Below are 22,442 nucleotides of genomic sequence, written 5' to 3' on the forward strand. Positions count from 1 at the left end.
ACATTTCAAATACTTTTAAAATCTGTAATATATTTTGTAGCCAATAAAAATGGTCTTGTACATGATGAATCACCTGCAAATTTATTACACTTTGCATTAGGATTTGTAATGACCACACTAAACACATGAACAGGTTGCCACAAACCCCTGGACAAACGGTGTCTGCAGTCAAAATATAACCCAATGACACCTGGTCCTTGGACCTCAAAAACATGGTATCCTTCGTAAGCTCAGCCTCAGAGTGACCAGAAAGGCCTAAAACTGGTCATTTTCTCAGGCCCTCTGCAACAGAGAGTAAGAGAGTGATTGGCCTGTTTTATTATAGTTGCTGGAAAAGAAATCAAAAGGTGATTTTTTTGCTTCTCTTGAGAGGGCTAATAGCAGGTGTCTTCCTAAGGTGCTCAGTAAGATAATGTTATGTCAAAGCCTTTTTGTCAACTGTCAAGCAGTATACAAAAATTATTTATTGCAGCTAGCACCTACTAACATTTCCAGCTCTATATTCCTGTAGACAATCTCAAGAACCTTTTGCTCTAATCATACTGGTGTACACTGAGCTCTGAAAACAGGCATGTGCTTTCCTAAATCTTTGTCTATTCTGCCTTCCTGGGAGGTTTACTCTCATTCCTTTTCAATCTACCCAGGTACCACAGTCCCCACTAATTCATGAGTAATCCATTCCAAGACCCCAGTGAATGCCTGAAACCACAGACAAACCCTATATATACTATGTTTTTTCCTATACACACATACCTGTGATGCTTAATTTAATTAAGATGAAGTAAATCTGGTGCAACACGTTGCTGTTAATCAGAATACGTGTCCTGTACATGTCTTCCATCTACAAATTTAATGCCTTTTCCATCTTGACTAAGCACTTATCATGCACTACGGCCCTAACTTTTGCAGTTTGAAATGCGACAACAAAACTAACAAGAATTTCTTTTTCTGTCTTCACAATGCCGTGGATAGAAGACTCTTTCTTACTATAGCTCTTAGCAAACCTCAGCATACCATTTTTTTTCTTTCCTTATTAAGTTGAGAACTTTCACCTTTTCACTTCAAGGAAGCACTTTTTGTCTTCTCTTTGGCACATCGAAATTGCCAGGATCACTGCACTACTCCTGCACTTTGGAGCCATTATTAAGTAAAATAAGGGTTACTTGAACACAAGTACTGCGATACAGAAACAGTGGATCTGATACCTGAGGCAGCTACTAAGTGACTAACCAGGGCAGACAGCGTGGATATGCCGGACAAAGGGCTGATTCACATCCTGGTCAGGACAGAGTGGGATGGAGCAGGACAGATAGAGATTTTATCACACTACTCAGAATGGCACGCAATTCCAAACTTATGAACTGTTTATTTCTAGAAGTTTCCATTTACTATTTTCAGACCACAGTTGCCCATGGGTAAATCATGGAAAGTGAAACCTTGGCTAAGAGGGGACTACTGTAGTTACTATACAACCTTCATCCTTCAGCATAAATATTAACTCCTCTTGGAAGCCTTCTCTGATCACCCCAGCTAGAAGCAATCTTTTCACCACCACTATTCCAACCATTCCTTTTCTATACATAATTTTTATTTGGTATTTTTGCTAGTTATATTTTTTGCTTTAAGTGCCTTGAGCTCCTAGAAGGCAGGGATCATGTTTTCCATGATGCCATTTCAGCATGATGCTTTGTACATAGAAACATGGCCTATTACTTCTGAAAGGGGCTTCAGAGATCATCCTCATGTTGCCAGTGAGAACATAAAATGTCTCAGAGACTGTAAGAAAGACTTGACCAAGGTGATACAGTTATTGAATGGCAGAGCTAGAATCCAAACCACAATTTTGAGCTCCCATTCCTATACTCATTTCATTATACCAGTAACTGTTATTACCCTAGTTCTATTTTGCAATCCCAATTTCAAAGAGAGTCATTCTTGACCCTTAACGTTAGACAAAGACTCAAACTTCTCTGGAAAAGCTCTTGTTTCAATTTTAATCTAGGTTGCATTTAATTGACTTGGTTGCATGAAAACAAAAAGTGGAAGTTTTTTCTTCCTTTTTTTTTTTTTTCTTTCAGCAATTCTGTTTTGTCACCATGTAACTAAAGTAAGGGTTAATTATATGACAGTGTTCACTCCGGTGTAATAAGCTCTGTGAAAAGGATGAATTTGTCTTTTTTACATGTGTATTAGCTGTTCACTTGTACACTACAGCCTCTGATGCTCTCATCACATTTGTGATTCATAGTTGGAAACAGTGCAGCAGTTCAGTTACCGTAACAGAAGAAACCAGTAACTATACAGTTTCAGCACTGATATTGGGAGTGACCTAGAAGTCAATTACCAAGGGCAGCGGCTGTATCTCAGACCTTTTGTTAGCCCTAGTGTCTAACACGGTAGCTCGTACAGAAAAAAAAAATAAATATGTTCATTTTAAAAATAATTAGGTGAAGCTAAATGAATGCTACATTATGTTACAACTTATGAATGACTTAATTAGTATAAATTAATTTAGACCTAGAATTTATCTATCTAGACAAAGAAATTTATAAATATTAATATAACTTAATTATAAAGAATAGCTCGATAATAAACTATCATTTTCCCTAATCCACTAAATTGGGTGATTCTTAATGAAAGATGCAAATTTAATGAGAAGCTGTGAAATGTGGTTATTCTGCTGACCGTTCTCCCATGCTTTGGTACAGAGATACTCTGGAAACATGATGAGGATAAGAGGACTACTGTTTCATCTATGGTAATTTGGATAATCACTGAAAAAAAAATTAAAGGATTTACTTATTCCATTTTATAAGAAATGTCCACTAAAAACTCAATTAAATTTCTCTCTTTCAGTGAAAATTTTGGGCATATTATTCTCTGGCCTGTGAAAGACACATTTAAACACTACAGGACAGACAAAACGTAGCTGGGGAATTCTTGTCTTACTCAGTCTTTATCTTGCTATGTGACTCTTCGGGAACTGCTTAACTCTTTTGATTCCTTTGCCTGAAATGGGAAGTGAAGACATTTACTCAAATCCTGATAGATAAAAAACACGCTCTTCCCCTTCCTTCTATCAAACAAGGCTTTCCTTATTCCACTGAGCTGATGAATAGGGATCATTTACCACTATTCACTCTGGGTATTCTCAAAGGGCATTATAATTGTCTTTATTCTACTGAAGTACTCCCAAGACTCTTTCTTATAATCTAATGGTACCTCAATTACCCATATTACTTTCTGAAATTTCCTTAAAATCAGCATTGTCACTGCCTTTCACCATAGAGAGGTGGGGTAACAGTCTACCACTGTTTAAAGTTTCAGCATAAAACATTATTAATCCTCAGGAAAAGTACACTTCTTAGATGTCAGAATTCTAGAAACCAGAATGAACACTTGGTTTCTAAACTGTGTCCTACATCAATGTGAAATCACTTCTTTTCACTAGCTGTTTAGAACAGAAACCTCACTGGTAAGTTTTTTGTATGCATACACAAAACATGTGTTTCTAATTGTGTTTTTTTAATCTATCAGCGAAATGGGGTTACACTGTTCAGGCTGTGCTAGATGGATTAATAATTTCACATTCTTATACGCTATTATTAAAATTTAGAGGACAATTAAAAAGCCAATAAAGTTTGCAAGTATGTGACAATAAAAAGGGTTGTTGGTTATATGGTTCCAAAACATCTTATAACCATCTATATTATTTATTTCTAGCTTCATGAGGAAGAAAATAATGTCTTTATTATACACTTAGAGAGAAGAAAAAAAGCTGCAGCTCCTCAGATGAGAGAGATGACATTTTTCCAGACTACAGAACTTACCCACAACAAACTGAGTCCTGATTCCATGGTTATTCCTCTTGGAGAATTCTTTCTCTGACTACCTGACAGGGAACTGGCTAAAACTTCCTGTCCAACTGGACAAGGAAAGTGTCAAAGTGTTCACCAAACTTCTTCTTCTGTTCAGGGGCTTTCCTGAAGCTCTTTCATATTTCAAAGTGAGTCAGCAGATCCTAAACTCATTTTCCTCATTTGACCACTATAGAAATGGTGGAAGCAAATTATCTATTTATTGAGATTGGAATGAGGGACAGAAAGTACTAACTTCTTAGTTCAATATGATTAAAACTTGTCAGAAAATCTAAGAATTTTCTTTGATAATTATTTTACAGTAGCTGTTCCTAAAAAGCCACAAGAAAATCCATCATGTCACTCAAATTCTATTTTTTTAAATATGCTAGAATCCAAGAAAATTCAGAGGTATTTCTCAAGGAGAAAATCTTGCATCCTGATAGAGAAAAGAAAAAAAAATTCCCTATGTTTTCCTTAAGGGAAAATGTTTTATTTATATAAACAAAGCACCGATGAAATATGACATTCTCATGCAACACAGTCTCAGGATTTGCACTTATAAAACAACATTCTTTGAATAATTTACCAAAGGAGCCTTTTGATGGGTACCCTATCAACAAATTATTAAGCTAATATTGTACTTAATTTTCTCACAAAAAAATATTCTAATCAAATCCATTTTGTTTTAACTAGTGACTTACATTTTTAGTATAAACTCCAGGGAAATTTTTAACAGCCTGTAAAGATCAAATAAGAGTTGAGATTCAGCAAATGTTGATTTCTAAGCGATGTCCTAAGAATACCCATTTTTCTTTTCTACCCAGCTCTCAGTTCTGATGTCCTAAGAATATGCATTTTTCTTTTCTACCCAGCTTTCAGTTCTACTTGCCAGTTACAGTAACTACCAACCACCAAGAGATTTTTTTCATTCATTCATTCAGTAAACATTTATTAATAGCACACTATAAACAAGGCACTGGCTCAGTGGGGATACAGCCCTAAACAAGACACATGGTCCCTGCCCTCAAGGAGCTCACAGTCTAGTAGCCAATATCCAAGGCCAATATCAAATACACACAAAGACGTCAAACTGTATCAGAAATCTTGTGAATGAGTTAAAGCATTAAACAACTGCCCCCAGCTCTCCTAACCAAATGCAAGCTCAGGACAAACATTCAACTGAGAGGTAACTAAACAAGACATAGTCCTGTATCATTTTTTTTTTCTGTTTGTGCTTTAGCTGAAATTCCTGTTGGCTAGTATAATAATCCATAATAGAGTTATTATTACGGTTCTATCATTTATGTGTGTGGAACTGCCAATCTCTTTTTAAAATCAAAATCCTACATTTTGATGTTTGCACCCTGACCATTATTTACTTTCTGTTATATCTAAATGAGTTGTTCTATTGAATTAATCATATATTCAAAAACTGTTGCTTTATAGTAGATATGGTTTGTTGTTTTCCATAAACTTAATTAATTTAATAAAGACTTGAAAATTTGCAAACACATCTTTTATTTTTATACATTTTAAAATTCAATTTTACAAAATATAATGATAGCTACCAAGTACTGAATACCTACTATGAACTAAGTGAGGGGTTTTTTTTTACATAATTTCTTATAATTCCCCACCCCCACTCCCCATGATCCTGCAAAGTACTATTGGCCCTATTTTACAGATGGAGAAACTGAGGTGCCCAGAAGTTAAGAGAGTTTTCCAGCACCACACACACAGTTAATGTAAAGCCAGGAACGGAACCTCTGATTATCTGACTGGTTAACTTACTTTCTCAAGAATCCTAAATTGAGCACAGAGTTTTCACTCTCCAGCACTATATGCAGTAGGATTACTCATGGTGTGACATTATAATGATATTATAATAATGCAGTTAAAGCTTTCAAGCAAGTAGAACCCAATCAAACATTAGGGTGCAATAAAACATCTGATTAACTGGTGAAATAGCTTCAGGTAAATGCAGGGTGTGAAACTATGAAGTCTTTGCTAAGATGAGTAAACTGTATCAAGCAGCAACCTCCAATCCCAGCTATGTGCAACTTTCCCAAGAAAGAGGGAAAATTACCTTACACGAATTATGCTACGTGGGAGTTGGCCCGAGAACTCCTAAAAAAATGCTGGGTCAGGGAGAGCTTGTGTCTTTTATTTTCCTTAAATCTTCATTGGAGCTCCTTCTACAGCAGCTTCACCTGGGCACAGTGATTGGGTTGCCTGCTCTGGAGGTTCAGTCCCCATTTAAGAGTGGTCACTAGCATAAGCATTTAAGCATACATCATCATCACTCTGCAAAAATCATCAGATGATCCCCAGTAAAACATGGAGAGCTTTATGAGAGAATAGGAATGTAAACTTGAAAAATCTAAAATAAAATGCATGTGGAGCAAAGTGTTCTGCACTAACCTCTTCGTTTACCCAAGTGCACACAACCACAGTCAGTTGACAGCACCCAGAAAAGGCTTCCACCGGCAAATTACAGATTGTAAACTAAGCTGGTATCAACCCCGTGACTATGTTTTCTGAGGTCTGCAGCGCTTTTAGGGGCTGCCGTTCCCCCTCTTGTACAGCTGCTCCACTGCACAAGAAATTCACTAAAACCCTGCGCTAAGCACTAATATGGAATCACTTAAAAAGAAACGTGTCACTTGCGGCTTGGGGACAGCCTGCTCGCCATTCAATGTCCTACTGGATTCTTAACACGCATATGATTAATATTGGTACTCAGGAAAGAGAACTTCTTCTGACCTTGAGCGTGCGCGCTAAATAAATTACCTCAGAACGAAAGTGGTGCGATCTCATAACAGCATCTGAGGAGAAAAGAGAAGAATAAGGCTTCGTTTAACTCCCTGTTCCTCACCTACCGAATTACTCACGACTTACCTAGGAGACGAGGGTCGGAGAGGCGCAGTCCGGACGCCTCGCCTGTGGTGGGAACCTCGTGGGGGAGGGAGGGGACTGCCGGGCCACCCGTCTCCGGGTGACTTCTCCGCGAGAAGTTGCCGGGAAAGTTCTGGGGGAGTTGGGGAGCCCCGAACTCTCCCTGCCTTACTTTCTAGCCCCCAAGCTCCAGCGAAGGACGGGCGAAGGCGAGGCTGCCGCAGCCCCAGACGACGCTGGAATTGCCCTCAGGGCTTTGGCAAACGGGCACCGACAATTTGAGTTCGTCCCTCCCCTCCCTGCCCTCCGCGTCGCCGCGGGTCCCCCAACCCGGGGGGCTGCAGGGCGGGGGTGAGGGCCACCGGGGCAAGGGGCGTTAAGCAAACATGCGTGCCCAGCTTGGGGAGTGGGCAACGGCGGGGACAGGGGCGGCAGCGGAGAAGGGAGCGAGCGGCGCTTCACTCTCCAAATCGGCTTAAACGCCCCTCCTGGCCCGAAGAAGCCCGTGGCGGCGTGTCTTACCTCGGCTTCTAGAGCGACCCGAAAAGACCGATTTCATCGGATGCCTCCCCTTCTGGAGCTTGCGGTGCCAGCAGCAGAAGAAGACGATGGTGGCGATAGTGCCCAGCAGAAGCAACAAGAGGAAGAGGGCACATTGGATGCTGTAGGGTCTCAGCAAGACGAGGAAAGCCGCGGCGATCATGGTGCGGGCGAGGCGGGGGCGACACGGCGGCGGGGCTGGCGGGCGGCGGCGCAGGCACCGCGCGGGGCGCACGCCGGGACGGCGGGCACGGGCGAGCGCGGCTCAGCGCGTCATGCCCGCCGCTCGCGGCCCCGCGCCCGGCCCAATGGCTGCGCACCCCGCGCCAGCCGCGCTACGCGAGTGATCCCGGGCTGCGGGGAGCGCTGGCCATGACTCAGCAGACAGCGACGAGGCGGCGACTTGGCGGCGGGGAGCCTCCCCCGCCCTCCCCAGGCGCCCCCGCCCCCGTCCGTGCGCAGCCCCCGGGCGCAGCCCCGCCGGGGACGCGGCGAGCGGGGAGGAGCAGCGCCGCCGCCGCGACCGCTCGGGCCCACCGCATCGTCCTGTGGCCGCCGTCAGCCTCAGCATCCCCGGAGCCCGGCGCACGTGGGGCGGGGCGGGGACGCGGCGCCCCAGCTGCAGCCGCGGCGGCCCGCTGGGGGCGGGAATGGGGCGCCGCGGCGGGAGATCGGTGATGACATCACGGCCGGGATGCTGCAGCGCGGGCGCGCGGACATGGCTGCGGCGGCTGCGGCGGCGGCCGCGGGCTGCGCTCGGGCCTGAGTGCCCAGCGCCCTCCCGCGGGGCCGCCCGCCAGTCCGCACCGTCCTCAGGTGCGCCGGCCAGGCACCTCTTCGCTCCCCGGACACCCGGGGCTTGCGCCTATCCAGCTCGCCTTGGCCGAATTGCTGGGGAGCCCGGCGTCAGGGGGCGCCGAGGAGCCAGGGGGAAAACTGTAAGCCGCTGGCTGGAGCCTCCAGGCGGTGCTACCCCTACCTCCCACCTCCCTGCGCCCCGCCCCGAGGCTGGGGCTCTGGAGGATGCGGCCCGGTGAGCTATTGCTTGTGGGGGGTTCCTCGCACGCTGAAGCGCGAGCTCTGGGAAGGGCCTTCCCTGGGAACTGGGATCCTCCAGGAACGGGAGGGCCACACCACTCCAAGCCCCTCTAACTAGGAGCGCTCCGGGGTAGAACGCTCCGGTCTGCAGACGTGCACTGTGCCATCCCCAAACTTGATGCTGTTTCGCAGCCGAGAAATGGGCACTTTTTAGATCCTCTTGTATCCATAAAGGCGTTTACGCTAAAACCCTGACTGACTCATTAAGTGCATTCGAAGGCAGAGGAGATTTAAGATTTAGGAGACCTGACAGGTGAAGGAAGTTGGGGATTGGCTTGTAGATATTTGGGGGAGAAATGTTTTAGGGAGTATGAGGCAAAAGTGATCTGTCACACTCGCGCCCGCCCTCCCTCTGTCTTCCTTTCGTCCCTTCCCCACATCTCTTCATAACCAGCAAAAAGTATACTGTGGCAAGTGGTCAGGGGATTTAACACTGGTGCAGTGCCAAGGCAGAAAGGATGGTGGGAGCGCTGCAGTGTGCCTTCCTGCGGACCACAGCCACCTGGCCAGGAAGCGGCTGCTGCAGCAGTCAGTCTGCGGCATCTTGCGGCCTGGGCAGCCGGTGCTGTACCGCGTTCTGCTGCCCCCAAGGCAATGCTGGCTTTCCCTGTGTTGGGGCTGGATTGTTTGTGTATATATATATATTTTTGTTTGTTTGTTTCATTTACTCGCATAAGGAAACTGCAATTATAGTGACAAGGTAACACATTACTGCATTTGTGGAGTTTCTAATAACGACTAGGTTGGACTCTTATTTTGGAATACTTAAGAGACTGAAGAAATTGTGCCATAAAAATAATTTGTAAAATTTTGAAAAGCACATAAAGTATTGCTGAGAATACTTAAGTTGTATTTGCTTGTAGGGATCTCAAAATTAGTGTTGTCTTCTAACTATAAAAAAACTAGCTGTACAGCTCTGCATAAAAGCTTAACTGTTGATGTTCTTAAGGCCAGTAACAAGTTACCATGTGTGAGTATTAAAAGAAACCTAAAAAGGCATTGCTTAATGCAGCCTCTTAAGGCCAGATTTCATAAACATGGAAAACAATGGATATGTTTTCTTATTTGCACTGGTTTCCTAAAACAAAATAAACATTCAAATTGTTGACATGTTGCATCTGATTCATTCAGTTGTTTTGGGTTGAAGATGCAAGGGACCTTGCTTGCAGACAATGTGTAAGGTGGGAATCTTGCATGTCAGTGTGCAGGCTGCACTGCAGGCCAGGGTAGGCTTCATAAGTTCCTGGCACTCAGAGGGTCTGACAGGTAGCACTGCATCATATGCACATGGCTAAAGGTTCCCTGATACCGCATCCCACTGCAGTGAGAAACTGTACTCCTGGCCATTATGCAGGGGTTATTGAAGAGAATCCTGAGAGCCTGCAATGTGTGGTACATCAGGAAAGGAAGAATTCTCTACCGCATTGACTCAACAATGGCATGGTGGAGTAATTTAAAACAACAAAATAACTGAATTTACCTTTTACAAACATTGAGCGAAAAAAACTAATAGAATTTAGGATGGTCATCTTTACTTTATGCTTCTCATTGTTTAAAATTTGTAAATGAGCTGAAATGGCCTACATATCCTTGAACAGAAATGTCAAAGACTACAGACACAGCATAGTAACTAAATTGCCCCAGATGCTGCATTTTTAATAACAAAAAGCAACTAAACAGCAATTATGGTTTTCTGAGCTATTACTTTAGCACAGTTGTTATCATCCTGAGTCTCGCTGTAGCCATTTATAAGTTTCAAGTGCACACAAGAACATCATTTATCTCTCTTAGCAGGCAAATGCTTAACTGCCATGCAGTAGGATTATGCACATTTCTTTTTAGGTGCATTCATATCTGTTCTTTGCATCAGTTATCTTAAGGATACTGATAATAGGCCAACCAAATTCTTGAAAGAATTTAGCATTTGGTTCCATTATTATTTTCTGATTTGTTACAAATTTATCATTTCATTTTCCAAATAACAGCATATTATTAATTGCTTCTTTCTGTGTGTTTATGTAGTGCCTAATGCATTGTGGAATTCAATAAATATTAAATCAGCCAATCAGCCCTTTTTGGAAGTTAATTTAGTAGAATTCATATCTTTTCTTCCTGCTAGCTTTTCATTTAAAAAAGAATAATTGATGTATAAAAGTCACCAAAGAATTTAAAGTTTGAGAGTAGGGATGGAGAAGGAGGACCATGGCAAAAGTCTTTCATACAAAAAGATGAAAATCATAATGGAAAAGTATGTGTAACTTGTTGATTTTTTATGACAGTGAGTTAGCATTGTCACCCAAGAGAAGACAAAGGAGTTAGGGAAGATAGCTAAAAGAGTTTAATATCAAGTATATACAAAGTGATCCATCATGCAGCCCTTCTTCCCTTTAGATTCTCGACCAATTTGGGAATAAAGAGGAACCAAAAGGAAATTAAAATACTATATTAACTTTATTCAGGGTAAAGTCAGATTGAAGAACATGGCTTAAAGTAAAGGCCAAAATGGGGTATCTTCTTTCTTTTCCCCTAACTCAGCATGCCCACCCAGTCACAGCTGAAGAATGGCAGCCGTCCCCAACCTGTACAAATTCCCACATAGAGACCAGAGGCTAAGAAGAGCCTGACACTTTCCAATCCATGAGGCAAAAGCATGAGTGAGCAAGAGACAGGCCTATGTGTGAGAAGGGACTTTTTTTTTTTTTGCAGTTTTTTTTTTTATTTCAGCATATTACATGGGTACAAATGTTTAGGTTACACATATTGCCTTTGCCCCACCCAAGTCAGAGAAGGGACTTTTATACATCAGCCCTGCCCATTAGTGGGCTGCCAGGCCCTCCCTGATTTTCCCCATCACTAACTCTTCCCATCCTCCAAAGATGAGAGTGAGTAAAGGACTTTAATAAAATGCCAGACACATCTTCCACATTACTTTTCCTAGAGGTGGGAAGTTGTGGCACAGTTCCTAGTTTATGGATCAGGAAGAAACATCAGAAAGAAAGTTTTCACCCCGAGTTGTGTAGCAACCAATTGTGGAAAGCGAGGAATTAAAGATGACCTTAAGTTTTGAGCTACGGTGGAGGAATAGTTGTGAAGAGGAAGATGACAAACTGAGTTTGAGACCCACTGAGGTGGAGGTGTCAGCAAGCCCATGGAAATGTGGGTGGAGAGGTCAGAACCAGAAACAGCTGTGGAGTCATCAACATAGATTTTAGCTAGAGTCACGGAAATGGAAGAAATGAGCAAGGAAGAGAAGCTATAGAGAGAATTGGAATCAGAACTTTGGAGACAGCTTCTGTTTGTGGACTGGAGGATAGCAAAGGGCAGGACAGGATGGCAGAAGCCAAGTGTTCCAATTTAGTGGCTTAATAGAACAGATGCACAAATGGGAGGTTAAGGAGGGTGAGAACTGAGGACTGATGACTAGGAGACCTCTGGAAACCTTCCAGAGAACTGATTCGTCTTGGCAGAAGAGGCTAAAGCCAGACATTAGTAAGTTGAAGAAGGAATAAGACATAAAAAAGAAGAGAGGGCTGCTATCTACAATCTTTGAAGAAATTTAATTCTAAAGGGGATGAGTAGAAAATCAAAGCCTGAATAGAGGCCAATAATGATCCTTTTGTCAGGATAGGGGTATTTGAACAAGTTTCTAGGGAACTTGGGGGATGGAACTAGCAGTGAGAGGGGAAGAATTGAAAAGTGGGGAGAAGAAGGCATTCTCCTGGGAATTTGTGACTTAGCAATTTGTTTCAACTTACCTTGAGTTCCCCCCCACCCCCACCCCCACCCCACCACCACCACCACCACTGGTTCTTTCTGCTCTCAGGCTGCTATTATCTCTGGAGAATTAAAATTGAGCCTGACTAGTTATGATGGCTCTCTGCCCCTGGTCATCTCCTCCCCACCAACCGTGACTACTAATACTCAGACCTGATTGGTGATTGTTAGGGAAAAATAAGGAATGTCTTGGAATGTAGCCTACATTGCCTGTGTTTATTACAAAACTATACGGAAGCGAGCAAATCACCCAACTGGTAATCACACAAGGACATTACATCGAAATATTCCCTCTTGAAAACAAAAAGTTCAGGTAAGAATGCCTCTAGTAATGAATTACTAGAAGTAAATTATACTCATTTTGAACTGGTAGCCCACTTGTTTCTAGGTAAAGTGTCTTATATGTGCTTGTGTTAAAAGATAAAGGAGCTACATCATCTAGAAGAACCTACCTGATCTAATATAATCTTGGAGGTGATTTTCAGCCACCAGAATCAGGAAAACCATCATATGAATGAATTACTATTATCTTTTTAATATTTGAGTTTTTGAAGGAAAAATAATTATAATTTACAGTAATATCAAATATTGTTTTCAGCAAATATTCCCTGGGAAAGAACATTATATTTATTTTACCATAGTAAAAACTTTTGAAATAACTTAAAATTATCATTGTAAGAGAAAATATTTCTAATGGAATCATTCCAGATTGTTCTTGTAACATTTTGGAAATTTTAGAGCCTAATTAGGATTTGTTGTTCTGTGGGTTGCCAGGCTGAAGAATCCACGATAATGCTGTGAAACAAAAATTGTTCTTTTTTGTGAGCATTATAGACTTTTCAAAAAAGTCTGCTGAGTTTGGGAGCTTAAAATCATCAATACAATTGAATTTATCTACTGTATAATGCTTTCCGGATAGTTTTTGAAAAGTAATCATTTATTATCCACAAGCAAATAGAATTCATTTATATAGTTTCCACACTGAGTGTGGGATTAGTCATGCAGCAAAATACTGAGTCATTTGGCCAGAAAATTTACTCATAGTTGTACAAACTGCCAATGGAAAATTTGAGAGCTGTTCGGAAATCAAATATAAAGCTCTTGGAGTTATAAATCACTGAGCAGTACTCTTCATTATTATTCAGATAGTGTAAAATATTTCCACCATTTCTAAGAATGGGCAATTTACAAAGCAAGTTTGAAAGCTAAAGGTATTAGTTTCTAGATCCAAGATGAGAGTTGCCATATAAGTTAACAAGCATTTCTATGTTCTTAAGTGAAAAAAGAAAAAATGTAAGGTATGAGGTTTATAGTTGCATAGTTAACAACATGTTATGAGATGAATAAAATCTTGATTAATATTTATGAATTAAATTCCAGATTTCTTGATAATAAAACTACAGCAACATTGATTAGCTAGATGTCCCCTATTTCTTGCAATAGTTCTTTGTCATTTAGGATTTTTGCATTAAATATTTTGTGCTAATAGGTTTGTATGCTAATGCGTCAGTGTGCTGATGGCCTGAAAGAATAATGTCACTAAGAGAACAGAGGTACCAAGTGTACCAAGAAAAACAGAAAATTGTGATGAGTCACTGATGATTAATACAAGATGTTTCAATAACACATAATTCCAGAGGTTATTGAAATTATCCCCATGTAATGACATTCTGTGAATTTAGGAACAGAAAGAAAAGTGCACCTTAAAATGTCTTTGTAGCCCCAAATACTTTATGGAATAAAACAGGGAAACAAATAGAAAGCACACTAAATTAGAATATATTAATAATAGAACTTATATTTCAAGGAAGAAAGCCTAAAACCTAAAACCTCTTCTTGCCGGTCCTATTTCTACTGTAGAAATTCTTAACCTGGAATTCATGAGTAGGTTTCTAAGGGATCTGAAATTGTGTGTAAGAATTTGTGTCTCTTTTGGGGAAGACAATCCATAGCTTTCATTAGGTTCTTAATGAGTTAGCCCCCCACCCGCCACCTCCATGAAAATCATCAGGACCATACAAATCCACGCAGATACTATGGCTTCTGAATGCATTCTCAAATCATTCTTTTGGTTCATCAACCTTGGCATCACATGGGTACCTCTGAGACTGGGAAAAGCATCTCAGGCACTCTCAGTCTAGGATGAGCAAACGAAACTTTCCATTCTGACCTATAAAAGTTTAGGGAAGTCTCCCAAATGCAGGTGAATACTGCCCACCCTGAGACTAAGTGGAGATGGTGTACTGTGAGCTTCCTTGTCCTCTTGCAACTTTAAACATATTGGGAGGGAGACAAGTGAGTTCCCTAAGGGACCTCCCATTGAGATGTCAGTTCTAACCCTAAAAGGGTAAAAGACTGTGTTAACTATCTAAGACTACTTCCACAGACTTCTGTCATGGGAAGAAGGGTTAATTTGATTCCCAAGCTGTCTGCAGACCAATTAAGCATCCCAATCTAGATATTTGAATAGATAAGCCCATTCCAAGCCAACAGCACTGGTCCTACAACCTAGTCTTGGGTTCAGAGTCTGCAAATATTGCCAAAGTCTTAAGGCCTAAAAGAGGGACTAAAGGAGTTAGCATTAAGCCTCCAGAAACTACTCCTAGACATTCGGGTCCATGTAGCAACCACTCTTCCTAAATCCTGCTCCAAGCCACAGGTTATGAGGCTTTTCAACATTCAACAGCCTGCTGTGGAATCTGCAGACCCAGTAACTGGGGCCCTCAATCCCACAAGGGTAAATCTGCACTCCGTGGTGAGAAAGCCGCCCATTCATACCAACTGCTTGGCTCCACCTGCTCATTATTTCTAGCTTCCCACCAGGTGTGGAATGCTATGGTTTAAATGTTTGGCCTCTCCAAAACTCATGTTGAAATTTGACTACTAGTGTGACAGTATTAGGAGATAGAACCTTTGAGAGGTGATTGGGCCATGAGGGCTCTGCCCTCACAAATGGATTAATGCTGCTCTCTTGGGAGTGAGTTCATCATAAAAGGGCTAGTTTAGCCCCCTTCTCCCTTCTCTCTCTCTCTCTCACTCTCTATCTTCCACCCTGGGATGACACAGCAAGAAGGCCCTCTCCAGATGCCAGCACCTTGATATTGGACTTCCCAGTCTCCAGAACTGTGAGCCAATAAATTTCTGTCCATTATAAATTACTTAGTCTGTTGTATTGTATTACAGCAGCATAAAGCAGACGGAGAAACCACCATTGTCATCCTTGCGGACCTCTGCTCTCTCTGCAACACCACATTCCCAGGATTCTAGGTCTCAATGTCCCATCATCATGATCACATTTTGTCACAGTATGAGGCTGGTTATTTCATTATGTGACTCTCTGAGTCTAGTGGGCAGGTCCAGTCTCCTGAGGTATTCTGATCTCTCAGTCTGGCTAGTTCTGTTTCCTCCAAATTCCCTTCTGACCCTTCCAGGCTATGAAGGGTTTGGTGACACAACATTCGTGCATTCCACACAGAAACAGATTTTGAATCAACATCATTTCCTGAATGCCTCGGACCCCTCTGGGCCCAGTGGGCACTGTTCTTTGCAGTTTCATTCTGTGGCCATTTGTAAGAAGCAGGAATCTACATTGAGAGGATATTGCTAGACCCCCTCATGGTCTGCCATCTGGTGAGCTGTTCAAAAATCTTGGCCTTAGTCCCTGGATTAAGGGGCACCAGCAGCATCCTGAAAGGTGGTTGTTATGATCATTATTCATTTGCCCCCCTCTCCCAAAACACATGGGACAACATGCTCTGGTCTTCCTCATTATTGAATGGCTATCTTGGTATGGACAACCTAGTCATTTGTAGTAATAACTGTAATAATAGTTATTTAGTATCTACTCTGCTGGACTGCTGCTAAATGCTTCACACGTACTTACTCATTTAATTCTCATAGCAACCATGGGTAAGGTACTACTCTTATCCCTAGTTTAAAGATGAGCACCATGGTGCTTAGAGATGGAAGGCGTTCCCCCAAGATCACACAGCTAGCATGTAGCATAAAGATTCTCCAGCACTTCAAAAACCATTTCTGCTGCATGTTTTTTGTTTGCACTGCCTCCCTGTCCACAGCAGCCCCTCCCCTAAAGGACTTCCTCTTAGTTGGGGCTTGCTGGGCAGCTAAACTTCTCTTCTGACTCTCCTTAGGCTCCTTTTCCACAGATTAATGAGAACTAACCCAACACTCCAGGAATATCAGATGTTTCCTGGCACACAAGATATGTGGTCCTTTGCTTTAGCCTATAAGGAATTTACCTAGACCACCTCTCCTAATCCTTCGATCTAACAAGTCTCCTTTTATTAAAAAAAAAATTATAGTTTTCACTCCTCCTATTTCATTGCCATGTCTCCATCACTACCACTTGGGTAAATTTGACCCAAAACTTCCAGAAAGAAGCTTGTGGGGGAGAGGGGTGCTGGGCAGGTATACTCTTACTTTGGAAAAAGCCTCTATTGGAAACCACCTGGCTATGCTTCATAAAAGGGACAGCAATAATAATTTTTTCTTTATATTTTTGCATAAGATTGAGGTTTGTTTAATGTAGCGTCAGGCATCAAGGTTAACTTGCTATGTTTCTGGAACTCCTCCCCTTTCCCCACTGTAGTAAACACCCCTCCTACACTTACATGTTTGATCTAAGCTTCCATGAGGGGAATCTGGTTCTATTTCCTTCCATTAATAATAAAAATACTACTATTAAAAATTATTGTGCTACTAATTTACCTAATATATCAATATATCAACATAATGGAGTACTGTTATTGTTCCTGTTTCACAGATGGAGAAACAGAGGCACAAAAAATTTACCTGGGTAGTAAGTATCGGAGCTAGGGTTATGGACCCAGACAATTTGGTTCTAGAACCTATGTTTGTAACCACTTTGACCCTCCTTCACCACGTGATATATTTGGAAGAGATTCAGACTGGAAGGCTATCTCAAACTACCTACATAGCAAACATTTTCCTCTACCAGAAAAAAAAAAAAGTATCTCACTAAACTTTCTATCCTTTCATAGAAAAACAAGTTTAGTCTTCTCTTTCTGTGAACATGATATACAGGTTCTGTCTCCCCATGACTCTTTGAGCAACTTCTCTACCGTAGAATCATGGGCTCATAACATTGTTGCAAAATGCCATGGTTGCTGAGTCCCCTGTTCTTCTCAGTCTCTGACACTCCTGAACCTCGAGGTTAGGTTGGGTACTTTGAACTCACTGTCTCCATCTATCCTTCCTTGCTTTTATATAGCTTCCTGAGCCAAGCCAGCTTAAATAGTTCCATTCCATCTCCCTAGGCTTCCTTCTTTGATCAATACTTGCATTCTCCACCCTTAACTAGTTTCCTAGTTCTGACTACCTCTACAGCTGCCCACACCCAGGCTTGTCAATACATATAACAGAAAGAAGAAGACGGCCTCTTCTATTCTCTTTCATTTTTATTACTCTATGACTTTATTGATAACAAAATACTGTTGCTCATAAATATACATGAACATATTTTTCAAAGTGACCTATATATAGGAGGTAGGGAAATAACTTGATGAAAATGTGTAACATAGCTGACCATTCATTTTTTTATTTTAATGTTGCGTCAAGGTGGTAAGAAAAAATATTAGAGTAAGAAGAGAACTGATTGGTAATAGATGAGAGGGAAAAACCACTTAAGATAATTTATTAGGTAAATTATCTGAAATACATGATTCAGCACACTAATTGTTTAGACCTAAACTTCTGACAGTATAAAAGTACAAAATTAATGAAGACATTGGTAAATGGTAACCAGTTATTTTTTTAATATATGATATAATGAGATAGACATTTCAAAGAGAAATTAGCTTGTCTTTTCATGTTATCATTGATTAGATAAATTAATATTTGGAAGTTGAATCACTCCTGATTTTCATGCATAGGCATTGATTCTTGCATCAGAATTATTACATTTTGTGAATTTTAAAAATTGGCCTAAAAGTTATTAATGTTCTAGAATTCATTTACTTAACACAAAAAGTGTAATAATCTCATCTTGCTCTCAACTTTCAAGATGATTAGGATGTTCTACATTAATCAAAAAAGTGTGAAGTGGAAGACATTTTACATATAGTGATCCTAAAATAGAACTTTTAATTGGTTTTGCCCTTCTTTAGGCTTAGCACTGTACCTGTGTTGTTGATAAATGGAGGGGAAAGGCATGTAATTATTGGGGGGATAGTAGTAACAGAATAATAGCCAAGGAGAACATGTTTGGAGGCCTTAGAACCATAGGAAAACTACATAGTCCCTCTGAATTTTGCATATACTCTCTTGTGCAAACTTTTAGATTTCCACCCATGGCTGCAGGCTTTTCACTGACAATTGATGGGTATAAGTGACATTGTGAAAGAAAAGGTAAAGATCTGTCTTCCACTGTTCCCAGCCTCTGTTTCTGTGCTTTTACCTCTCTGCTGTATATGTCTTCTCTGTGAACACATCAAGATGAAAGTAGACCAGTCATACTGTTTAATTTCAGATAAGACAAAATATTTAACACTTGGTTCTTTTGCCAGGTCAGTAGCACAGAGAGACTCTGGTATGGATGATGAAGCTAATGTGCATGGAGCCAATGGTACTAGCAATATCAGGGGTATTGATCCAGTGATAGAGATCTGAGTGCTTACACATGAAGAGAAGAGCAAAAGATAGAGTTTTTCCCTCTTTTCTTTGAGTCCCTTTACCACTGGAAATTAGAACTTGATTAGTGATAGGATGGATCATGTCAGAACATGGAAATCAGAAATACTAGCCTTATCCAATAGAACAGTAATACCCCAATAAACAAATCATGTAGGTCAAGGCACATTGTCCACATCAGATGTCCTCAGGAAGATAACAGGTGGAAGCACTGGCTGCAGAAGTTATCTACTGGCTGGCAATAAGTAGACACCCAGGCGGTCAGGAGCTATGAGGAACCTCAGATGCTATATCAGTCAGGGTTCTGGCAAGAAACAGATGGCCCACTAAAATTAGGATGATGTGAGAAGGTTTTAACAAAGGGACTATTTAAGAAGGTGTAGGCATAGGGAAGCCATGAAGGATAGCGCTGTATCTCAGGACTAGTCATAGTGGAAACGTTACCAGCCCTGGACCAAAGAGAGAGAGAAGGTCGTGGTTATCGCAACCTGAAAGGAGACAATCGCATAGACGGGCCCACTGTGAAATCTGAGGTGACTCCACAGGAAGGCAGCCAGGAGGACAAATCCTCCTGACTCACTGTCCTCCTTCCCTCTGATCTCCTGTGTGGACACTCAGTGACTGACCTCAGCCGGGAAGAGGACAAGGGAGGACAAACAGGTCAACCTCCAGATTTGAAGAGTTGAATAGAGAAGCCGAGAGAAGTAAAGAAAGGATCTTCAGCTCTGGTGTCTGAGCAGGACTATAGTCTTAAAAAACACTTGATGAACAAGCCAAGACTCTAGTGTCTGGGGAATGGGACTACAAGGCAGGAACTTAGGCATGGAGGGCCAGGTCAGGGACTTATTCAAATGAAAAAGCAAAATCCTAGTTAATGGAATTGACAACCTATTGCAAAGCTGACTTGATGATTAGTTTCTCAGTTCTGGCTCAAGCCCTTCCTTAGCCTGTGGATGGGTTAGCGATTGGGAGCAGTTACCAGGGTCCACTGGGGACCTCAATCCTCTCATCTGTAAAGTGTGACTAATACTGTTATCTTCCACAGAGGACAGTATAGGTTAAATACATATATATTAAATACCCAGTAAATGTTAGCTATGCTTTTATTCTTAGTAAGTGAAGGAGACAGGATTTAGAAAGATCTGAAGGTGTCCTATATAGGGCAGTACAGGTAGCTAAATTAATTCCTTTCCTAGAGAATGGTTACATACGTGACAACACATGATATCACTGCTTATTTATTCACTCAATTAGCTTCAGTAAAAGTACATCCACAAACTGGCAAGATAAAAATGATTTTCTTTCCTTTCTCATCATGGAAAGTTTAAAATGATTCAGGTCTATAGCCCCTCAAACATACTTAACGTTTCTTAGGCTCCTGCGTACTCTCCAATCCAGTCTAAGTAATGCTGTCATAGTTTGGCAGCATTGTTGAACCATCCCAAAGTATATTGACCATCTTTTTAATCATGTTATGGCTGGAACAATTTGGAAATTGAAAAGTTTTGATGTCATTTGAAAATGAAGGAAGTAAAAAGAGTAAGTAGAAATGCTCCCTAATGGACATTAGTCAAACCCAGTAATTTCCTTCCAGCAGTCAAGAACACTTTGATGAGAAAGCCATCCATACATTTGATTGGCTCAGTGGAGGCTATCCGAGTGTTGGAATTCTCAGAATGCACCCAATCATGTACAGCCATTCCAATCTTCATTTCTCTTCCTCTAGTACATATGTAACTAAAAATAAATAATATGGACATCTCCCTCCACCATGCTCCACTTTGCTAAGTGGCTATGCTGAAACTAGTAGTCCATAGAGATCATTAAGCCAGCCACTGAGTATTTAGAATTACATTGGCACTATTTTCCTGGCACTTTGGGATTCATTTAGAGGTGAGTCTTCAGTTCATATTCTGACCTGAGTACTGCAAGGGGCCTTTGTGTCTATACATTCCAAAATTTATGTATATGGAAAGCAATCCAAAACTTTTGAAACCTATGAAAAGGTATTTAGGTTTTATCATAGTGCTATCCTTGCCTTTCAAAATTTTTATTTAATTCATATAATTTACATTTAAATACAAAGGCAGAGGAAACACTTGAATTATATTTTGATATTCATTTAGTTTCCTTAAGTTCGGTGATTTTTTTTTTTTTGGACTGTCAGAGATGGCTTTTGAATTCCTGCATTAGTTGTGTCATTGATTTATTAAAATTAAACATAAATGCATTGAGAATTTATATTTTATTAACTTCATTTGCTTCATTGGTTACAAAGCTCCCCCTTTTCTACATCTTATTTCTTAGACATTGTGTTTTTCATAATTTGGTTTGCTTAGGACATTGTTTTTCAAACTATGCGTTATAACTCATTAGTGGGTTGTAAAATTAATTTAATGTGCTATGGCCAGCACTTACAAAAATGAAATAAAATAGAGTAGATAGAAGAGAAACTGGGAGAGTACATTGCATGTAGTAAGAGTAGACAAGTTTCATGAAATTTTTAGTTGCATGTGTGTATTTTCTGGATCAAAATGTATTTTTTACTGTGAGTTGCATTAAAAAAAAAACATAGAAAGGCATTGGCTTGATTATATATCTTAAGTGTAACCCTGGCTGTGGTTATGTTTCATCTCATCCCCTGCAGCTATCTAGGGAATTAATGAAATGCTTTCTTTTAGTAAATAAATAAATAGGGGGCAGATAGCAACGTGGTAATTTTTTGCTAGCTATCAGGAACCAGTAATATTTAATATATAGCCATATTCATAATATTCCTCCCGAATTTGCTAATTGGCAGGTAACATAAACAGTGAATCACCTGTTTGCAGATGTTATAACAGAATATTGACCTAGAATCTACTGAAAAGTGGACATTTTAAATAAAACCTGATATGTCCATACCTGGATGGTCCTGAGTGAAGTGTGTGTTTGTGAAGAAACTTGAGGATTTGCTCTTTAACCAAGTTATATCAGCAGGAAAAATGTTTCATACAATTAGGGATAATACAAAAACTATGTTTTTGTAAACTAATTTGGAGGTTTTTCCCAATTTTTTGGTTGTGGTGAAATACATATAACATAAAATTTGCCATCTTAGCCATTTTTAAGTGTGTAGTTCAGTGGCATTAAATATGTTCAAATTGTTGTGCAACCATCACCATCTACCTCCAGGATACTTTTTATCTTGCAAAACTGAAACTCTGTACTAAATAATAACTCCCCATTCCCCTCTACCCTCAGCCCCTGGCAATCATCATTCTACTTCTGTTTCTATGAGTTTACTACTCTAGGTACCTCATACAAGTGGAATCATACAGTATTTATATTTTTGGAACTGGCTTCTTTCAGTTAGCATAGTGTCATCAAGGTTCATCCATGTTGTAGCATGTGTCAGAATTTCTTTCCTTTTTAAGACTGAATAATATTACATTTGTATGTATATACCACATTTTGCTTATTTATTCATCTATCAATGGACACTTGGGTTGCTTCCTCCTTTTAGCTATTGTGAATAATGCTGCTATGAACATGGGTGTGCGAGTATCTCTTCAAGAGCCTGCTTTCAATTTTTTTGAGTATATACCAAAAAGTGGAATGGCTGGA

At 40.7% G+C, this 22,442-nt stretch overlaps 2 protein-coding genes across 4 annotated transcripts in view; one reads left to right on the forward strand and one right to left on the reverse strand.

Annotated features, from left to right (window-relative positions):
- DST (dystonin) overlaps positions 1-7,491 on the reverse strand; it is a 441,573-nt gene extending 434,082 nt beyond the window's left edge. For both annotated transcript variants that reach the window (XM_045543787.1, XM_045543786.1), the window contains exons 1-2: positions 7,278-7,491; positions 6,651-6,685 (exon numbers count right to left, since the gene is read on the reverse strand). In XM_045543787.1, the coding sequence (XP_045399743.1) occupies positions 6,651-6,685; positions 7,278-7,458 (216 nt within the window). In that variant the 5' untranslated portion in view covers positions 7,459-7,491. The remainder of the gene's footprint in view (positions 1-6,650; positions 6,686-7,277) is intronic.
- Positions 7,492-7,974: 483 nt separating this feature from the next.
- Positions 7,975-22,442, forward strand: part of BEND6 (BEN domain containing 6) — a 56,125-nt gene continuing 41,657 nt past the window's right edge. Inside the window, exon 1 of one of the 2 annotated variants that reach the window (XM_045542232.1) lies at positions 7,975-8,328. The gene's annotated coding sequence lies outside the window, so the exon portion shown is untranslated. The remainder of the gene's footprint in view (positions 8,329-22,442) is intronic. The other variant, XM_045542233.1, reaches the window with a different exon arrangement.

Source organism: Lemur catta, chromosome 2 (genome assembly GCF_020740605.2).
Source record: "Lemur catta isolate mLemCat1 chromosome 2, mLemCat1.pri, whole genome shotgun sequence".
Classification (NCBI taxonomy): domain Eukaryota; kingdom Metazoa; phylum Chordata; class Mammalia; order Primates; family Lemuridae; genus Lemur; species Lemur catta.